This window comes from Sinocyclocheilus grahami, unplaced genomic scaffold (genome assembly GCF_001515645.1).
Source record: "Sinocyclocheilus grahami isolate Dianchi unplaced genomic scaffold, SAMN03320097.WGS_v1.1 scaffold236.1, whole genome shotgun sequence".
Lineage (NCBI taxonomy): Eukaryota > Metazoa > Chordata > Actinopteri > Cypriniformes > Cyprinidae > Sinocyclocheilus > Sinocyclocheilus grahami.
This window is the reverse complement of record NW_015505415.1, coordinates 1,284,241-1,305,244: the sequence shown is the minus strand read 5'-3', so window position 1 is coordinate 1,305,244 and position 21,004 is coordinate 1,284,241. Positions and strand designations below refer to the sequence as shown.

Here is a 21,004-nt window from a genome sequence, read left to right as displayed (position 1 = left end):
TTTTTTATAATTCTGAGTTTACATCTCAAAATTCTAATTAAAAAAAATTATGATTCTGAGTTTACATATCAAAATTCTAACATTTTATATAATTCTGAGTTAACATCTCAAAATTCTATTTTTTTATAATTCTGAGTTTACATCTCAAAATTCTAATTAAAAAAAATTATGATTCTGAGTTTACATATCAAAATTCTAACATTTTTTATAATTCTGAGTTAACATCTCAAAATTCTAACATTTAAAAAAATAATTCTGAGTTTACATCTCATAATTCTAACATTTTAAAAAATAATTCTGAGTTTACATCTCAAAATTCTATTTTTTAATTCTGAGTTTACATCCCAAAATTCTATTTTTTGAAATAATTCTGAGTTTACATCTCAAAATTCTAACATTTTTAAAAATAATTCTGAGTTGACATCTCATAATTCCATTTTTTATAATTCTGAGTTTACATCTCATAATTCTAACATTTTAAAAAATAATTCTGAGTTTACATCTCATAATTCTATTTTTTAAAAAATAATTCTGAGTTAACATCTCAAAATTCTATTTTTTTATAATTCTGAGTTTACATCTCAAAATTCTAACATTTTTAAAAATAATTCTGAGTTGACATCTCATAATTCCATTTTTTATAATTCTGAGTTTACATCTCATAATTCTAACATTTTAAAAAATAATTCTGAGTTTACATCTCATAATTCTATTTTTATATAATTCTGAGTTAACATCTCAAAATTCTATTTTTATATAATTCTGAGTTTACATCTCAAAATTCTAATTAAAAAAATTATGATTCTGAGTTTACATATCAAAATTCTAACATTTTTTATAATTCTGAGTTAACATCTCAAAATTCTATTTTTTATAACTCTGAGTTTACATCTCAAAATTCTATTTTTAAATAATTCTGAGTTTACATCTCAAAATTCTATTTTTTATAATTCTGAGTTTACATCTCAAAATCATAATTAAAAAAAATTATAATTCCGAGTTTACATATCAAAATTCTAACATTTTTTAAATAATTCTGAGTTTACATCTCATAATTCCATTTTTTTTTATAATTCTGAGTTTACATCTCAAAATTCTGATTCTTTGATTTTTTCTCAGAAGATGTAAACTCAGGTTTATACCTCACAATTCTGGGTTTACATCTTGCAATTCAGGTTTATTCCCCCTGCCATGGATTATAAAATGTAATAAAGTAATTCTGACTTTTTTTTCTCAGAATTGCATGTTTATATATATATATATTGCTATTCTGGGTTTATGTCTCGCAATTCAACCCTTGGCTGTTTTTATCAGACGGCAGGCGTCTCACCTGAACAAGGCCAGACATAATGACCAGAGCTTCTGCCTGTCCTTCATAAAGACACGTCCAAGAAACATAACTGCTGCATAACTACCCGACAGAACAAACGCTGCTCCCCTGAAACACATCAGAATTCACTTTAAGACCTGATGAAAAGATACACCTATAAATTCGTGCCGTCAAACGAGTTTTTCCTAAATTAATCGCGATTAATCGTTTGACAGCACTAATAAAAAATGCTTTTTTATCATTTACAATAATAAAAAAAAAATTTACACATACAAAATATGATACTATTGTACAATTAAAATAGAATATATAACGATTCCATTACAAAATTGATAATAAACATAAAAAGCAAAACACACTTGTAAATGCTAACTAACTAAATAAATAGATGCATACCGTGAAAAGAGGGTGATTAACTTTGCATTTATAATTAGTGATCTGTTACGTAAATAACGGGTGAGTTACTTGAGTGTCTGTCTCACAATTCTGACTTTATATTTTGCAATTTATTTATTCATTTATTTGGAATCACTGGGAAACGTCTGAATTGGGAGAAGTGCGTTAAAAAGTCCGAATTGTTTTAAATTTTGCTTCCATACTCCTCTCCCGCAGACAATAGCAATAAAAAACAACAACAAACAGGGACTTTTATTTTGAAAAATAACAGTTTCAAGTAGAGATGGGAGAAATGCCATTACAGATAAGAAGACAACAGTTAATAGTATCCTATTGGGCAAATTTAAGAGGTCAGAGTGAAAATCACCCTACAAAGAAAGTGTTAAGACCTAGTTGGGAACACGAGATAAATATATACATGCATGTCTGTGTATTTATATATGCATAATAAATATACACAGTACACACACATATAGTATGTAAACAAAAACTTTTATTTTGGATGCGATTAATCGTTTGACAGCACTAATATAAATGTATAGTTTTTATTAAATTCAGTTTTAGTTCATTTTAAAATGAAACCAAATTAAAATGAGGAACGTTGCAATGGCAGCTAGCTGAAATAAAAATGTTTTTTATATTTTAGTTTCAGTTAACGGTTTTTTTCCCCCAAGTAACAAAAATGTTCTTTTAATGGTTTTAATTTTAGTTTCAGTTTTAGTTTCAGTTAACTATATTGAACTACAGTATAAGTTATAATATGAATTATTAGTATAATATGAGTTATTAGTTTTAGTGTGGCGCGATCATTTCAGAAGTGTTAATAATCTTTCAGATGTAGAAACTTATAAAACAGGGGTTCTCAAATTCTCAAACATTAAAGCAGCGCTATGTAACTTTTTCAATGTTCAAAATTTGCAAAATGCATATAATGAGCGAGTGCATCATGAATTCATCTTCCAAACCGCGTTTTTGTCTTTTTCCGAATCACTCCGGTACACTTATAATAAGTGCTTATATTCGGACTATTGTAGCCTGGTCACCGCTGCGGAGTAACACACACCTGCGTGAATCGCCATAGACATACACTTAGAGAAGTAGATCCGGTTGGAATGTTCTTCCGCGGGATGTGTGCAGTTCTGTTTATTAACCGCTAGAGCGCCATAAGTTACATAGTGCTGCTTTAAAGCAGTATTTCAGCGCAAGCAACTGCAAAGTCATGGGTTCGATTCCCAGGAAAGGCATGAACTGAAAAAAAGTGTAGCTTGGATGCAATGATAAAAGCCTCTGTCAAATGCACGCATGCAAATATAAATGCAACGGTGTGTATGAGGGAAAAAAGTAAGTGCTCACAGTTATCTCGCCACTTTTAATAATTTTTCCTCATATCAGGTCAAAGTTAAAACATAGTTAGATGCACGATTAAAATGATAAAGATGTTTCTAGGAGCATTAATGCTTTATTTTGCATTTTATGCAATTTATGCTGATTCTCTAATGTTTGTATTCTACAGAATGGGACGCAGTGAAAGAGAAATGGAATGAAAAGTCAGTTTATGTGGTTGGCAAAGCGACAGCATCTTTAGGTATGAAACTGATTCTGTTGATTTCAGCTGAACACGAGGGAGCTCTGGTGGATCAGGAGGTTATGAGACAGTATTTTAGCATCTGTGCTTCAACACAATGGCAGCACATCAGAAGCGTTCTCACACACGGCTGGGATTCACACGTCCCTGATGAGTGTTTTAAGTTCGCGGCTGTGAATGAAGGAGGTGTGTGTTTGTGGCTGGAGTCAGCTGAGTAAATCTGCTCACACCTGCCTGATGTTCTGAACACACCTGTGCATCGTCACAGCCAGATGAGAATCACCTTCCTCTCTCATCCTCATCGTCTCTTCTTTGTGTCTCTCTGCATTTCTTTTCTCTCTATTTGTATGTTTAAAATCTACTTTTTTTTAAAGAACAAGCACGTGTCATATTTTGCCCCAAAACTAGAAGAATAAATGTTATGTTTGTATGTATGTATACACCTCATTCTCAGCTGTGCCTCGAAACTCAGCTGTATTTTCAGCATCATTCCTCCAGTCTTCAGTGTCACATGATCTTCAGAAATCAGTATAATATGCTGATTATTATCAAAAAGTTTTGCTGCTTCATATAAGCTGTGATACTTTTTTCAGTATTCTTTGATGAATAAAAATTTAAAAAGAAGAGCATTTATTTAAAATAGAAATCTTTTCTAACAATATACACTACCGTTCAAAAGTTTGGGGTCAGTACATTTTTATTCTTAGTTTTTTTTTTAAAGAAATTAAAACTTTTATTCAGCGAGGATGTGTTAAATTCAGCATCATTCCTCCAGTCTTCAGTGTCACATGATCTTCAGAAATCAGTATAATATGCTGATTATTATCAAAAAGTTTTGCTGCTTCATATAAGCTGTGATACTTTTTTCAGTATTCTTTGATGAATAAAAATTTAAAAAGAAGAGCATTTATTTAAAATAGAAATCTTTTCTAACAATACACACTACCGTTCAAAAGTTTGGGATCGGTACATTTTTATTCTTAGTTTTTTTTTAAAAGAAATTAAAACTTTTATTCAGCGAGGATGTGTTAAATTGATAAGAAGTGACAGCAAAGATTTATATTTTGAGTAAATGCTGTTCTTTGTATTAATCAAAGAATCCTGAAAAAACTATCAGACATATATATTCAAAAAAATATTTGTCAGCACAACTGTTGATAATTCTAATAATAAATCAGCATATTATACTGATTTCTGAAGATCATGTGACGCTTTATACTGGAGTAATGATGATGGAAATTCAGCTTTGCATCACAGAAATAAATTATATTTTAAAGGATATTAAAATAGAAACCATTATTTTATATTGTAATAACATTTTGCAAGATTACTGTTTTTTTCTGTATTTTTAATCAAATAAATGCAGCCTTGATGAGCAGAAGAGACTTCTTTAAAAAACATTACAAGTCTAAACTTTTGAACGACAGTGTATATATACAATAAAAAAATATTTTTTTTTTTGCATTATTGCAGTAATGGTTGTTGACCTAAACATAGGCTTAATTGTCATTATGCATTATGCAAAGTATAATTAAAAATGTATTCTTAATGAAATATGACCCGGACGTGTCTTCATGAGAGTCACACTTATAAATGCAAAATCAGATTTACAGTCAGCATTCCCAGTAAACCTAACAGTTGCATGTTATTTTAATAACGCTTTCAGTTGCTGTTTTCTGCTGATATGTTCAGTTGTAGATTTGGGTCTGAATCCGCTGGGAGAAGAGACTGGAACCGCAGACGCTCTCGCTCTGCTCATCCTACAGAGTATGACCCTTTAAATATTACTCGCTCTCATATTTTCATAAGATGAGTCTTTGTTAATGCTGTGTTTGGTTAAACGCAGGAGAAAATCTAGAGATTCTGCCACTCTTCTTTCCCTGCGGCTCCATCAAACGTGAAGTCCTGCCCACCGCGCTCCGAAAGAACCGTGAGATGATTTATTCAAACATTTACAAACCATTTCAGAGCATTTACAGATATTAAAGATGCAACACGTGTCATGAAAACTCATTCATGTTTTTTAATGCAGTGAACATTTCATTGTTGTTTTGTTTTTTAGGGTTTCGTTTCACCCCAAAATAAAAAGGAAAAAGATATTCAATTATATTATCAAAAATATACACTGCTGTTCAAAAGTTTGGGATCAGTAAGAATTGTCAAAGAAGTTTTTATGCTCATCAAAGCTGCATTTATTTAAACAAAAATACAGAAAAAAATGTAAAATTGTGAAATATTATTGCAATTTAAAATAACAGTTTTCTGTTTTACTATACTTTAAACTGTAATTTATTTCTGTGATGCGCAGCTGTATTTTCAGCATCATTACTCCAGTCTTCAGTGTCACATGTTTTGTACCCGTGATACTTTTTTCAGGATCTAAAAATAATCCTAGAAATTAGTTTCTTCTTGCATTTGAATCGGTATTCCTTTATGGTTGTGGTTTCTCTGTCAGATATTCCTCTGGAGACACTGACCGTCTATCAGACATCTGAACATCCTGATCTACAGAAGAACATCACTGACTATTTCATTCAGCAGGTGTGTGTGTGTGTGTGTGTGTGTGTGTGTGTGTGTCTGTGTCTGTGTGTGTGTGTCTGTGTCTGTGTCTGTCTCTGTCTGTCTGTGTGTCTGTGTCTGTGTGTGTGTCTGTCTGTGTGTCTGTCTCTGTCTGTCTGTCTGTGTGTGTGTGTCTCTGTCTCTGTGTCTGTGTCTGTGTCTGTCTGTGTGTGTGTGTCTGTGTCTGTGTCTGTCTCTGTGTGTCTGTGTCTGTGTGTGTGTCTGTCTGTGTGTCTGTGTCTGTCTCTGTCTGTCTGTCTGTGTGTGTGTGTCTCTGTCTCTGTGTGTCTGTGTGTGTGTGTGTGTGTGTGTGTGTGTCTGTGTCTCTGTCTCTGTCTCTGTCTGTGTCTGTGTCTGTGTGTGTGTCTGTCTGTGTCTGTGTGTGTTTGTCTGTGTCTCTGTCTCTGTCTGTCTGTGTGTCTGTGTCTGTGTCTGTGTGTCTGTGTGTGTGTGTGTGTGCGAGTGTGTGAGTGTGTGTGTCAGATATCACACATCTGTCTGTTCATGACAGTGCTGTTACTCACCTGTGTGTCTGTGTGTGTGTGTGTGTTGTGTTCAGGGCGTCCCGGCGAGCGTGGCGTTCTTCAGCCCATCTGGAGTGAGGTTCTGTTTGGATTTGGTGAAAAGACTCTCCGGATCTCAGCTGGAGCAGATAAAGGTACGACACACAGCAAGCATCGCTGCATCTTTCACTCGGATGAATCAGATTCAGAGAATATAGAATCATTATATTATATATCATTTATAATCAATGTGTTCTTCAGTTTGCGTCGATTGGACCGACCACAGCAGACGCGCTGCGGTCGCACGGACTGACGGTCAGCTGCTGCGCTGAGAAACCCACAGCCAAACACCTCGCCGCCGCCATCACACACGCCCTACACACCTGACCTCTGACCCCTGACCGCCAGAGACGAGCAGAGGACAATTTGGGAAGCTTTTGCAATAGATATTACATATAAACAATGAGCTTTTAAATAAATGATTGCATTAATATCTCTCTTACATATAGACATCTGTATATGTTTATGCATCAGAATCATCAGTGATTTACGCTCAGTTTTGTTTGTAGGAATCTCCGCTCTGTGTTTTATGTTGAATACGAGTAACTTTCAGTGTGACGCTATCCATGTGAAATGGTGGCTTGAATGTTATTTCTGCTGTAATAACTGAAGAACTTTTATTTGCATTATTTGGATGGAAGATTAAATATAAAATAAAAATTGAAATTAATTGTGTATATTCTCCTCAATTAATGTTGATGTGCAGCATTTTAAATTACATTTACCTTTTTAATTACATATATAATTATTTTAATTTATTATAATGTAATTATATTCATTTGTATATTCTCAGTGTTGATGGGTAGAATTTTAAATACATTTAAAACATTACATTTTTAGTTACATTTATAAATATTTTAATTTTATTTAAATAATACAGTTATTTTCAAGTGTATATTCTCCTCAATGTTGATGAGTATGTTACATTTTTGATTATATTTGTAATTATTTTTATTTATTAAATAATATGATTATTTTCGAGTGTACAGTGGGTACGGAAAGTATTCAGACCCCCTTAAATTTTTCACTCTTTGTTATATTGCAGCCATTTGGTAAAATCATTTAAGTAAATTTTTTTTCCTCATTAATGTGCACACAGCACCCCATGTCTGTCTCTGCTTCGCTTGTTTTTATGGCGAAATAACCCGGCTGTTTCTCACAGAGGCGCGAGCGCGAGCGCGTCGCTATAAAGCGCGTGGGGTTGACGCTCGCTCACTCAGTGCGGGACAGACGCGCAGCGGAGCTTTAACGATGCTGGCTGTGATCCGGCTGATCTTCATCCTCCGGACCGTCATCTTCATCATCAGCGCGGAGAAAGTCTTCCACAGCAGAGATCACTCCGATGCGATGAACGACATCCGACAGGCGGAACTCATCACCGACACCGACACTGCACAGGTCTCTATCTATCTATCTGTCTGTCTGTCTGTCTGTCTGTATGTCTATCTGTCTGTTTGTCTACTATCTGTCTATCTGTCTGTCTACTGTATATCTATCTGTCTGTCTGTCTGTCTATCTGTCTGTCTACTGTATATCTGTCTGTCTACTGTATATCTATCTATCTGTCCGTCCGTCTATCTGTATGTCTATCTATCTATCTATCTGTCCGTCTGTCCGTCCATCCATCCATCCATCTGTCTGTCTACTGTATATCTGTCTGTCTGTCCACTGTCTATCTATCTATCTGTTGGTATGTCTGTCTACTGTCTATCTGTCTATCTATCTGTCCGTTTCTGTCCATCTGTCCGTCTGTCTATCTGTCTGTCTATTTGTCTATCTATCTGTTTGTCTACTGTATATCTGTCTATCTATCTGTCCATCCATCCATCCATCTGTCTACTGTCTGTCTGCCTGTATGTCAATCTATCTATCTTTTAATTGGTAACATTGCATACGCAGACATACACAGTACGACGTGTAGTGAAATGCTTGATACGAATATATTATATTGATAGATAGGAATAAAAATAAGAAGTAAAAATAAAATGTGACCCTGGAGCACAAAACCAGTCATTAGGGTCCATTTTTTTAAAATTGAGATTTATGCATCAGCTAAAAGCTGAATAAATAGCTTTCCATTGATGTATGGTTTGTTAGGATCGGATAATATTTGGCTGAGATACAACTATTTGAAAATCTGGACTTAACACTGACTTAACACTGCTTATGTGCTGCAGGGTCACTTATGAAATCTGAAAACTTAAGATTAAGAAAATAGGAATTTAAAAAAGATTAGGAATTAAGAGAATTATAATTATAATTATACAATATATTGTTTCAATAAATTGCATCGTAAAATAATTTAAATTTTCAGACTTTGTCATGTCAATGTTTGTGCATATTGGTGGGTCTGCAGTTTTGTAGTAATAATCCATTTTTGATGTTTGAGTAGGTTTAGGATTTTTTTTTACATTTTTTGCATGTAAAAATCTTACAATTTGTAAGGCCACCAATACAATGTAAAAGAAGCACTGATTTAAAAAAAACAAACAATAAATGCTCACTGACATCAATGATGCAGAAAATTAAATACAATGCAAAACTCAAGTAAGCATGTTTTTATTATTGCAATCTCTGAAACAGACGCTTGTTCATCTCTGATCTGAATCTCTGACCTAAATTACTTAACTGAATCTCTGACCTGAATCACTGATCTGAATCACTGATCTGAATCTCTGACCTGAATCACTGACCTGAATCACCGTCCTGAATCACTGACCTGAATCACCGTCCTGAATCACTGATCTGAATCTCTGATCTGAATCACTGACCTGAATCACTGATCTGAATCACTGATCTGAATCACTGACCTGAATCACTGACCTGAATCACTGACCTGAATCACTGACCTGAATCACTGATCTGAATCACTGATCTGAATCACTGATCTGAATCACTGATCTGAATCACTGATCTGAATCACTGACCTGAATCACCGTCCTGAATCACCGACCTGAATCACCGTCCTGAATCACCGTCCTGAATCACTGATCTGAATCACCGACCTGAATCTCTGATCTGAATCACTGATCTGAATCACTGATCTGAATCACTGATCTGAATCACCGTCCTGAATCACTGATCTGAATCACCGACCTGAATCACCGACCTGAATCACCGACCTGAATCACCGACCTGAATCACCGACCTGAATCACCGACCTGAATCACCGACCTGAATCACCGACCTGAATCACCGACCTGAATCACCGACCTGAATCTCTGACCTGAATCTCTGACCTGAATCACCGACCTGAATCACCGACCTGAATCACCGACCTGAATCGCTAATGTGAATGTGAATCTCTGAATCACTCACCTGAATCACTGATGTGAATCACTGACCTGAATCTCTGATGTGAATCTCTGATGTGAATCACTGATCTGAATCACTGACCTGAATCTCTGATGTGAATCTCTGATCTGAATCACTGATGTGAATCACTGATGTGAATCACTGATCTGAATCACTGAGTGTAGCGTGTCGTGTGTTTCATTCAGGTAGCGGTTCATGAGATCGGTCACGTTTTAGGGCTTCCTCACATCTACCGGTCCGAATCCATCATGCAGCCCAGTTACCTTCCTCAGGACGCCGGCTTTGAGATCGACTGGATGGACCGGAAGTCCATTCAGAGTCTGTATGGTGAGCACTAGAGATTACATTTATAATATTATTATATATATGTATTATTCTACTATTATTATATATATATGCAGAAAATTATGCCTATTTTTAAGATTTCTACACATTACGAGACATTTTCAACCCAAATTGTCATTACTATTATCTATACAGTAGCCTAAGTACAGTATGCAATATTATAGTATTTGTTGTACATGTGTGGTTGTTATGCATAAAGGACAATGAGATTTTTTTTATATTACACTAATGAGAATTTGAGTTGGAAATGTCTTTGATTGTCATGAATATAATCCCACAATGCAAACAAAACATGCTTCGTTTTCTTACAACATAGAAATGTAATTGGTTTTGTGTGTGTTTTCTGCCAGGTGTGTGTAAGGGCCGCTTCAGCACCGTGTTTGATTGGATCAGGAAGGAGCAGACGCCGTACGGCGAGGTCGTGGTGCGTTTCAACACCTACTTCATGCGTGACGACTGGTACTGGCTCTATGAGAACCGTAATAACCGGACGCGCTACGGGGACCCGGTGGCGGTGCAGGTGGGCTGGCACGGGCTGCCCTCCAGCGGCGTGGACGCTTACGTTCACGTGTGGAACCGCAAAACAGACGCTGTCTACTTCTTTAAAGGTATTTATTTACTTACTATGAGTTTATTCATATGCCTCTGAGACAGTACAAAAGCACAATCTTAGCTGAAAGACTAAAAGAGATGCATTGCTCATAGACAGCACAAGCACAAGCTTATTTGCATCTCAAAAAGAAAACTCTGTGTGAACAGCTAACAGTGTAACAGTGTACTTTTGTAACAGTACATTTGCAGTTTACATATTTTGCATTGTTTTGCATAGAATTTTGTATTTTTGCAGTGTTTTTTGCCCATTATTTTGCATTGTGTGTTTGTATTTTGCAGGGATTTTTTTATATACATATTGTACATTTGTATTTTGTGGTTATTGTATTTCTTTATTTATTATTATTATTTATTTTTTTTATTTTTTACATATTTAGCATATTTTACATTTGCATTATCTGATGTGAATCACTGATCTGAATCACTGACCTGAATCTCTGATGTGAATCTCTGATGTGAATCACTGATCTGAATCACTGAGTGTAGCGTGTCGTGTGTTTCATTCAGGTAGCGGTTCATGAGATCGGTCACGTTTTAGGGCTTCCTCACATCTACCGGTCCGAATCCATCATGCAGCCCAGTTACCTTCCTCAGGACGCCGGCTTTGAGATCGACTGGATGGACCGGAAGTCCATTCAGAGTCTGTATGGTGAGCACTAGAGATTACATTTATAATATTATTATATATATGTATTATTCTACTATTATTATATATATATGCAGAAAATTATGCCTATTTTTAAGATTTCTACACATTACGAGACATTTTCAACCCAAATTGTCATTACTATTATCTATACAGTAGCCTAAGTACAGTATGCAATATTATAGTATTTGTTGTACATGTGTGGTTGTTATGCATAAAGGACAATGAGATTTTTTTTATATTACACTAATGAGAATTTGAGTTGGAAATGTCTTTGATTGTCATGAATATAATCCCACAATGCAAACAAAACATGCTTCGTTTTCTTACAACATAGAAATGTAATTGGTTTTGTGTGTGTTTTCTGCCAGGTGTGTGTAAGGGCCGCTTCAGCACCGTGTTTGATTGGATCAGGAAGGAGCAGACGCCGTACGGCGAGGTCGTGGTGCGTTTCAACACCTACTTCATGCGTGACGACTGGTACTGGCTCTATGAGAACCGTAATAACCGGACGCGCTACGGGGACCCGGTGGCGGTGCAGGTGGGCTGGCACGGGCTGCCCTCCAGCGGCGTGGACGCTTACGTTCACGTGTGGAACCGCAAAACAGACGCTGTCTACTTCTTTAAAGGTATTTATTTACTTACTATGAGTTTATTCATATGCCTCTGAGACAGTACAAAAGCACAATCTTAGCTGAAAGACTAAAAGAGATGCATTGCTCATAGACAGCACAAGCACAAGCTTATTTGCATCTCAAAAAGAAAACTCTGTGTGAACAGCTAACAGTGTAACAGTGTACTTTTGTAACAGTACATTTGCAGTTTACATGTTTTGCATAGAATTTTGTATTTTTGCAGTGTTTTTTGCCCATTATTTTGCATTGTGTGTTTGTATTTTGCAGGGATTTTTTTATATACATATTGTACATTTGTATTTTGTGGTTATTGTATTTCTTTATTTATTATTATTATTTATTTTTTTTATTTTTTACATATTTAGCATATTTTACATTTGCATTATTTTGCATTGTACATTTTTTTTGTTGCATTTTTTAAAACATTTTACATTTGCATTCTGCATAATTTTGCATTGCACATTTGTATTTTGCGGTTATTTTATTTATTCATTTATTACATATTTCATGTTTATATTATGCATTATTTTGCATTGCACATTTGTGTATTGCAGGGTTTTTTTGGTTTGTTTTTTTTTACATATTTTGCTTATTTTATATTTGTATTTTGCATTTGTATATATATATTTTATTTAGCAGGTTTTGTTTTTGCATATTGTACATTTGCATTATTTTGCATTGCACATTTGTGTATTGCAGGGTTTTTTTGGTTTGTTTTTTTTTACATATTTTGCTTATTTTATATTTGTATTTTGCATTTGTATATATATATTTTATTTAGCAGGTTTTGTTTTTGCATATTGTACATTTGCATTATTTTGCAATGTACAGTATTTTTGCAGTGTTTTTTGCCCATTATTTTGCATTGTGTGTTTGTATTTTGCAGGGATTTTTTTATATACATATTGTACATTTGTATTTTGTGGTTATTGTATTTCTTTATTTATTATTATTATTTATTTTTTTTATTTTTTACATATTTAGCATATTTTACATTTGCATTATTTTGCATTGTACATTTTTTTTGTTGCATTTTTTAAAACATTTTACATTTGCATTCTGCATAATTTTGCATTGCACATTTGTATTTTGCGGTTATTTTATTTATTCATTTATTACATATTTCATGTTTATATTATGCATTATTTTGCATTGCACATTTGTGTATTGCAGGGTTTTTTTGGTTTGTTTTTTTTACATATTTTGCTTATTTTATATTTGTATTTTGCATTTGTGTATATATATATTTTTTATTTTGCAGGTTTTGTTTTTGCATATTGTACATTTGCATTATTTTGCAATGTACATTTTTTTTGTTGCATTTTTTAAAACATTTTACATTTGCATTCTGCATAATTTTGCATTGCACATTTGTTTTTTGCATTGTGCATTTGTATTTTGCATGGTCCTTGTTCACTTATTAGATTTAATCAATTAATAATGATATATTTAATTCAATATTTAATGATTCAGTACTGTAACATGTTTTTTAAAAATTCAGAATGGCATACCACTGTACCGAAGTGCATACTGCACTATTTCTCCAGTAGTTGAGATGTTTGCATGTATGTATTGATGTTATGTTGTGATGTTTTAGGTGTGCAGTACTGGCGTTATGACAGTGAGAACGATCAGGTGTTCACTGAAGACTCAGACGGCCGCTCGTATCCTCGTCTGATCTCTGAAGGCTTTCCCGGCGTGTCTGGACCAGTGGACACTGCATACTACGACCGGAGGGATGCTCACATCTACTTCTTCAAGGGCTCACAGGTAACAGCTGCTAATATTCATGCAAGATGAAAAATAAATGACAAACTAGATAGTTCCAGTGTCCAATGAGATTTAGTAGGACGATAGTAATTGCACAATATTAATTTGCAGGTGTTCAGGTTTGATGTGCGCGCGAACCGCTTGGCTTCTTCTTCCCCACAAAAAATCACAGAGGTGTTTCCCGCCGTTGTCCCTGGTAACCATCCCCTCGGTAACCTGGATGCTGCGTATTTCTCATACTCGCACAACACGGTGTTCCTGCTGAAGGGCTCGTGGTTCTGGCGGATGGTGAGCGGCAGAGATCGCAGACGGAGCGTCTCGCTGCCACCAAACAGCCTGATGCCCCGCAGAGATGTGGAGCAGCAGTGGTTCGACATCTGTGACGTTCACCAGAGCTCTCTGAGAACCGTGCGCAGATGATGAGGTCAGCTGAGGTCTGATCTCATATCAGCCTCATACTGTATGATTTTATACCAGCAGGAACTGAACGAACGCTGAGAGCATGAGGACGTTCATCTGAATCTGGGATTCCCAGATGAGCTCAAATATATAATTAAAGTCTCCTGAGGTTTAAGTTAAAGAAATAGTTCCCCCAAAAATGAACATGTGCTGAAAATGTGCTCACGCTCAAACCATCGCAGATCAGGATGAGTTTGTTTCTTCATCAGATTTGGAGAAATGTAGCATTGCATCAGTGTCTCAGCAATGGATGCTCTGCAGTGAATGGGTGCCGTCAGAATGAGAGTCCAAACAGCTGATAAAAGTGCATTTGTATTTTGCATGGTCCTTGTTCACTTATTAGATTTAATCAATTAATAATGATATATTTAATTCAATATTTAATGATTCAGTACTGTAACATGTTTTTTAAAAATTCAGAATGGCATACCACTGTACCGAAGTGCATACTGCACTATTTCTCCAGTAGTTGAGATGTTTGCATGTATGTATTGATGTTATGTTGTGATGTTTTAGGTGTGCAGTACTGGCGTTATGACAGTGAGAACGATCAGGTGTTCACTGAAGACTCAGACGGCCGCTCGTATCCTCGTCTGATCTCTGAAGGCTTTCCCGGCGTGTCTGGACCAGTGGACACTGCATACTACGACCGGAGGGATGCTCACATCTACTTCTTCAAGGGCTCACAGGTAACAGCTGCTAATATTCATGCAAGATGAAAAATAAATGACAAACTAGATAGTTCCAGTGTCCAATGAGATTTAGTAGGACGATAGTAATTGCACAATATTAATTTGCAGGTGTTCAGGTTTGATGTGCGCGCGAACCGCTTGGCTTCTTCTTCCCCACAAAAAATCACAGAGGTGTTTCCCGCCGTTGTCCCTGGTAACCATCCCCTCGGTAACCTGGATGCTGCGTATTTCTCATACTCGCACAACACGGTGTTCCTGCTGAAGGGCTCGTGGTTCTGGCGGATGGTGAGCGGCAGAGATCGCAGACGGAGCGTCTCGCTGCCACCAAACAGCCTGATGCCCCGCAGAGATGTGGAGCAGCAGTGGTTCGACATCTGTGACGTTCACCAGAGCTCTCTGAGAACCGCGCGCAGATGATACTGTACTGTATGAGGAAGGCTGCAGCAGATTTTATACCAGCAGGAACTGAACGAACGCTGAGAGCATGAGGACGTTCATCTGAATCTGGGATTCCCAGATGAGCTCAAATATATAATTAAAGTCTCCTGAGGTTTAAGTTAAAGAAATAGTTCCCCCAAAAATGAACATGTGCTGAAAATGTGCTCACGCTCAAACCATCGCAGATCAGGATGAGTTTGTTTCTTCATCAGATTTGGAGAAATGTAGCATTGCATCAGTGTCTCAGCAATGGATGCTCTGCAGTGAATGGGTGCCGTCAGAATGAGAGTCCAAACAGCTGATAAAAACATCACAATAATCCACAAGTAATCCACAGCACTCCAGTCCATCAGTTAACATCTGGAGAAGACAAAAGCTGAAACAAATCCAGCATTAACACGCTTTTAACTAAAATACCATAGAGTCTATAATCCATAATAACTCTTCCTCCAGTGAAAAAGCACATCTCCTGTCATCTCTCATATGTGTTTAGAGCTGTTTAAACGCTGCTTGATCTGTGCAGATTTCTCTCCTGATTCACTTTTGTCTTCTCCAGATGTTAACTGATGGACTGGAGTGCTGTGGATTACTTGTGGATCACTGAAATAATTTAATTTGTCAGTCATCTATATTTTTTTGTGGTCTTCTGTAGTTAGATATTTATATAAATCAGCATGTATGTCAGGCAATGCAGTGCAACAGGATTTGACAAAAACATGTATTTATTTATACTGTTTGCTGGAACATGCCTCTATATTTATTCCATAAGTTATTTGGTAACACTTTACAACAACATTAACAAAGATTAATAAATACTGTTATAAATGTATTGTTCATTGTTCAATCAAGTTAGTTAATAATGGAACCTTATTGTAAAGTGTTACCAGTTATTTAATATTTGTTATTATTTGTTTGTTATAAACATGTTCTTTCAGAATAAACAACCTAAAATTGTTTTGGTTGTTTTCTGTTTTGTGTGTGTGTGTCTCCACACCTGTCTACAATTACATCGAATTAATTAATGATTTTCATTACTGATTTTTAATACCAAAGACAGCTGCTTAACAGGCTTTCAGTTTAATTTCTTTCCTAGTACTGAACATTTCAAACTCTACTAGAGCTGATATCTATAGTACATGACTGAAACACATTACTGTGTATATATACTGTACCTATATCATTCTCTGCAGATGTCCTGTACGATCACATGACAAGAAATGGAATTATAATTTACTATTTAATTTTTTTATTGATTACAAGAAATCAGTTCATAGGTGTTTAAATCTGCAGTGGTTTAGCTTAAACAAAAACCCTTCATTACAACACTGAGAATTATTTATGCATGCACTAATTTATGAAGCTTTAACAACTTGTGCATATTAATAAACTCATACTGAGTTAGTGACACTTTATACAAGGGTTAAAACCATAAAAATACATTACAAAACTTGAACTAAAAATAAAATATAAACCTGTTTAATTTCCGAAAGTTGCCAGTGCAACTTTTCTCATTTTCATTTAGTTTATCTTGATTTATCAATAAAATCAAAAACTAATAAAAATGACTAAAACGTTCAAATTAAAATAACGTCAGAATGAGAGTCCAAACAGCTGATAAAAACATCACAATAATCCACAAGTAATCCACAGCACTCCAGTCCATCAGTTAACATCTGGAGAAGACAAAAGCTGAAACAAATCCAGCATTAACACGCTTTTAACTAAAATACCATAGAGTCTATAATCCATAATAACTCTTCCTCCAGTGAAAAAGCACATCTCCTGTCATCTCTCATATGTGTTTAGAGCTGTTTAAACGCTGCTTGATCTGTGCAGATTTCTCTCCTGATTCACTTTTGTCTTCTCCAGATGTTAACTGATGGACTGGAGTGCTGTGGATTACTTGTGGATCACTGAAATAATTTAATTTGTCAGTCATCTATATTTTTTTGTGGTCTTCTGTAGTTAGATATTTATATAAATCAGCATGTATGTCAGGCAATGCAGTGCAACAGGATTTGACAAAAACATGTATTTATTTATACTGTTTGCTGGAACATGCCTCTATATTTATTCCATAAGTTATTTGGTAACACTTTACAACAACATTAACAAAGATTAATAAATACTGTTATAAATGTATTGTTCATTGTTCAATCAAGTTAGTTAATAATGGAACCTTATTGTAAAGTGTTACCAGTTATTTAATATTTGTTATTATTTGTTTGTTATAAACATGTTCTTTCAGAATAAACAACCTAAAATTGTTTTGGTTGTTTTCTGTTTTGTGTGTGTGTGTCTCCACACCTGTCTACAATTACATCGAATTAATTAATGATTTTCATTACTGATTTTTAATACCAAAGACAGCTGCTTAACAGGCTTTCAGTTTAATTTCTTTCCTAGTACTGAACCTTTCAAACTCTACTAGAGCTGATATCTATAGTACATGACTGAAACACATTACTGTATATATACTGTACCTATATCATTCTCTGCAGATGTCCTGTACGATCACATGACAAGAAATGGAATTATAATTTACTATTTAATTTTTTAATTGATTACAAGAAATCAGTTCATAGGTGTTTAAATCTGCAGTGGTTTAGCTTAAACAAAAACCCTTCATTACAACACTGAGAATTATTTATGCATGCACTAATTTATGAAGCTTTAACAACTTGTGCATATTAATAAACTCATACTGAGTTAGTGACACTTTATACAAGGGTTAAAACCATAAAAATACATTACAAAACTTGAACTAAAAATAAAATATAAACCTGTTTAATTTCCGAAAGTTGCCAGTGCAACTTTTCTCATTTTCATTTAGTTTATCTTGATTTATCAATAAAATCAAAAACTAATAAAAATGACTAAAACGTTCAAATTAAAATAAATCAGAAAATATACTAATTCATAATATGTTCATAAAAACTATACTACTATGTCAAGGAGACTAAAATAACACTGCTGTATACTTGATATGAACTCTATTTCTAATGTATCTTTTGTAATGAAAGAGATCATTGCACTGTTAAAGCACTGGATTGTCTGAATTAATATTATTTAGCTATTCGTCACTTTTATTCAACAATTAGTCAAGCTGCAATGTTTGTTTATGCAACACCTTTGACACAAAGTGTCGGAAAACTCTTGTAAGACTTACATGCAAAATGCTGAATAGCAACATTAATAAACAGGCAAAAAGTTGACCATGTTAAGAAGATGCCGTGGATTCTTTCTCATAAGTGTACTGTTGATGTGTGTTTATTACATTAGTGCATGATTCCACAGAAATCAGTCAGTTCACTGCTAATGCAAACAAGCAGAATATGAATTCATGTGATTAATAACATATCCGCATGCAGGCTGGAATCAGATTGCATTAGCAAAAACATGCATACTAATGTGCTAATGACACTTGATAGAAAATACAGGCATGGAACTAATTAGGGAATAATTGCATTCCAGCAGGGATCTGTTGCCATGGAGAGTAACTCATGATGTCATCACCAGGTAAATCACCACAGACTCTTATTAGAGCTGATGACTTTTTCTTAGAAATAGATCACTGCATAAATGCAATTAAAATAATAACCGGAAGAGTAAGACATTTCTAATTTGTTGATTATATGTGTCCCTGGAGCACAAAAGCAGTGTTGAGTCGCTGGGGGATATTTGTAGCAATAGCCAACAATACATTGTATGGGTCACAATTATACATTTCTCTTTTATGCCAAAAATCATTAGGATATTAAGTAAAGATTATGTTCCATGAAGATATTTAGTAAATGTCCTACCGTAAATATATCAAAACTTAATGTTTGATTAGTAATATGCATTGCTAAGAACTTCATTTGGACAACTTTAAAGATGATTTTCTCAATATTTAGGTTTTTTTGCACCCTCAGATTCCAGATTTTCAAATAGTTGTATCTCAGCCAAATATTGTCATATCCTAACAAACCATACATCAATGGAAAGATTATTTATTCAGCTTTCAGCTGATGCATAAATCTCAATTTCGAAAAATTGACCCTTATGACTGGTTTTGTGCTCCAGGGTCACATATATGAATGAAAACATTTACATATTTTTGATATATTTAGTTTTATTGTTCTGTAATTCTCTATGCACACACTTGCTGGTTACTGGTTTAACCACCAGCAGAGGGCGACGCTGCCTGTACAAACACACTGCATACTAGCATACTACTCATACTACTCCGCATAGTATGCACATTTTATGTATGAAATAGCAAAGTAACTCACTGCATTTGCTAGTTTTTGTAATGTCTATTCAAAGCTTTACTCAGGTAGCATGACGATGTCTTTGAATTATCTTCTTTTGGACTTTCCTGAGCTTATACTGATATATGCATTTAATTTGATTAATGATGACCTGACTTGTTTTTTCATAACCTGGGGATATCAGATATGATGCTGTAGGCTTTAAAAGGTTAATTGGAGACATCTGCACTGCTAATATAATTGTCTTAATTAGCCAGGAATGGAAATCCACGCTGGAGTTTTAAAAGTAGCAATCACTGGAAAAGTCACTGTAGCACTGGACAAAAGGTGTAAGGAATTTAGCCGAACAATATTTCCATCTAAGCATTCATTTGTATTCGTCATCAATAACTAAAACTAGATAAACTACAACTATTAAATAAAAAAACCTAACTAAATACATAAAAACAATAAAATAAATAAAGCCTCAACTAAAATTAAAGTGAAAACATAAAAATATTTTAAAGATTTTCTTACTCAGTATTTTTGTCTTGTTTTCTATTAAAAATATCAAAAAATTAGACTTGAGTAGCAAAATGACAAGAAATTGTCTGGGGGAAAAATCATCAAAATTTAAAATTGAAGTGAGTTTGTGCTATAAAGAAGACAAAATATCTGTCAGCTACTTAATTCAAAGAGAAACCAAGATTAGTTTCTGACTCCACTGGTGGATATTTTTCTATATTTTCAGAAACTCACTCAATGTTGATCATTTATTACAGAAATCTTGACTTAATAACAAATTTTAGTGTGTGTGTGTGTGTGTGTGTGCGTGTGTTTGTGTGTGTGTGTGTGTGTGTGTGTGTGAGTTTGTGCGTGTGTTTGTGTGGGTGTGTGCGTGTGCGTGTGCGTGTGTGTGTGTGTGTGTGTGTGTGTGTGTGTGTTTGTGTGTGTGTGTGTGTGTGTGTGTGTGTGTGTGTGTGTGTGTGTGTGTGTGTGAGTTTGTGCGTGTGTTTGTGTGGGTGTGTGCGTGTGCGTGTGCGTGTGCGTGTGTGTGTGTGTGTGTGTGTGTGTGTTGACTGTTTACGACAGTAATGATGTGAGGAATACTCTACGTCTCATATTACCTTTCATTAAAGATATGACTGTGAAATTGCTGTTGCTATGGAAACACTTGAGTGAAAACTCTCAGAGCATTATGCAGAATGACATTGTTTACAGCATCGCTCGGGCTGATGGGACACACACACACACACACACATTGAAATGAGTCTGTGTTTTGTGACGCTTTCATTAGCTTGTTCTCCAGTGATAACTGATGAATATTTTGGTCAGTGAAGTGACACACACACACACACACACACACACACATCAGAATAATGAGCTCTCAGGCAGTGTATCGACGCACAAACCTCATGAAATGATGA

General features: G+C 35.0%; 3 protein-coding genes across 3 annotated transcripts in view; all 3 read left to right on the top strand.

Annotated features, from left to right (window-relative positions):
• Positions 1-7,081, top strand: part of uros (uroporphyrinogen III synthase) — a 22,217-nt gene extending 15,136 nt beyond the window's left edge. Inside the window, exons 2-7 of the mRNA XM_016288964.1 lie at positions 3,240-3,311; positions 5,004-5,078; positions 5,158-5,241; positions 5,767-5,852; positions 6,430-6,528; positions 6,635-7,081. Coding sequence (XP_016144450.1) covers positions 3,240-3,311; positions 5,004-5,078; positions 5,158-5,241; positions 5,767-5,852; positions 6,430-6,528; positions 6,635-6,760 — 542 coding nt within the window. The 3' untranslated portion in view covers positions 6,761-7,081. The remainder of the gene's footprint in view (positions 1-3,239; positions 3,312-5,003; positions 5,079-5,157; positions 5,242-5,766; positions 5,853-6,429; positions 6,529-6,634) is intronic.
• Positions 7,082-7,581: 500 nt separating this feature from the next.
• Positions 7,582-14,345, top strand: LOC107597782 (matrix metalloproteinase-21-like). The gene is made up of 7 exons (XM_016288963.1): positions 7,582-7,831; positions 9,934-10,075; positions 10,444-10,613; positions 11,213-11,354; positions 11,723-11,980; positions 13,584-13,756; positions 13,868-14,345. Exons 1-7 carry the CDS (start codon positions 7,685-7,687, stop codon positions 14,174-14,176), a joined length of 1,341 nt encoding a protein of 446 aa, XP_016144449.1. The 5' UTR covers positions 7,582-7,684; the 3' UTR covers positions 14,177-14,345.
• Positions 14,346-14,636: 291 nt separating this feature from the next.
• On the top strand, positions 14,637-15,478 carry LOC107597781 (matrix metalloproteinase-21-like). The gene is made up of 3 exons (XM_016288962.1): positions 14,637-14,649; positions 14,732-14,904; positions 15,016-15,478. The coding sequence occupies exons 1-3, from the start codon at positions 14,637-14,639 to the stop codon at positions 15,322-15,324; spliced, it is 495 nt and encodes a 164-aa protein (XP_016144448.1). The 3' UTR covers positions 15,325-15,478.
• Positions 15,479-21,004: the final 5,526 nt, after the last annotated feature.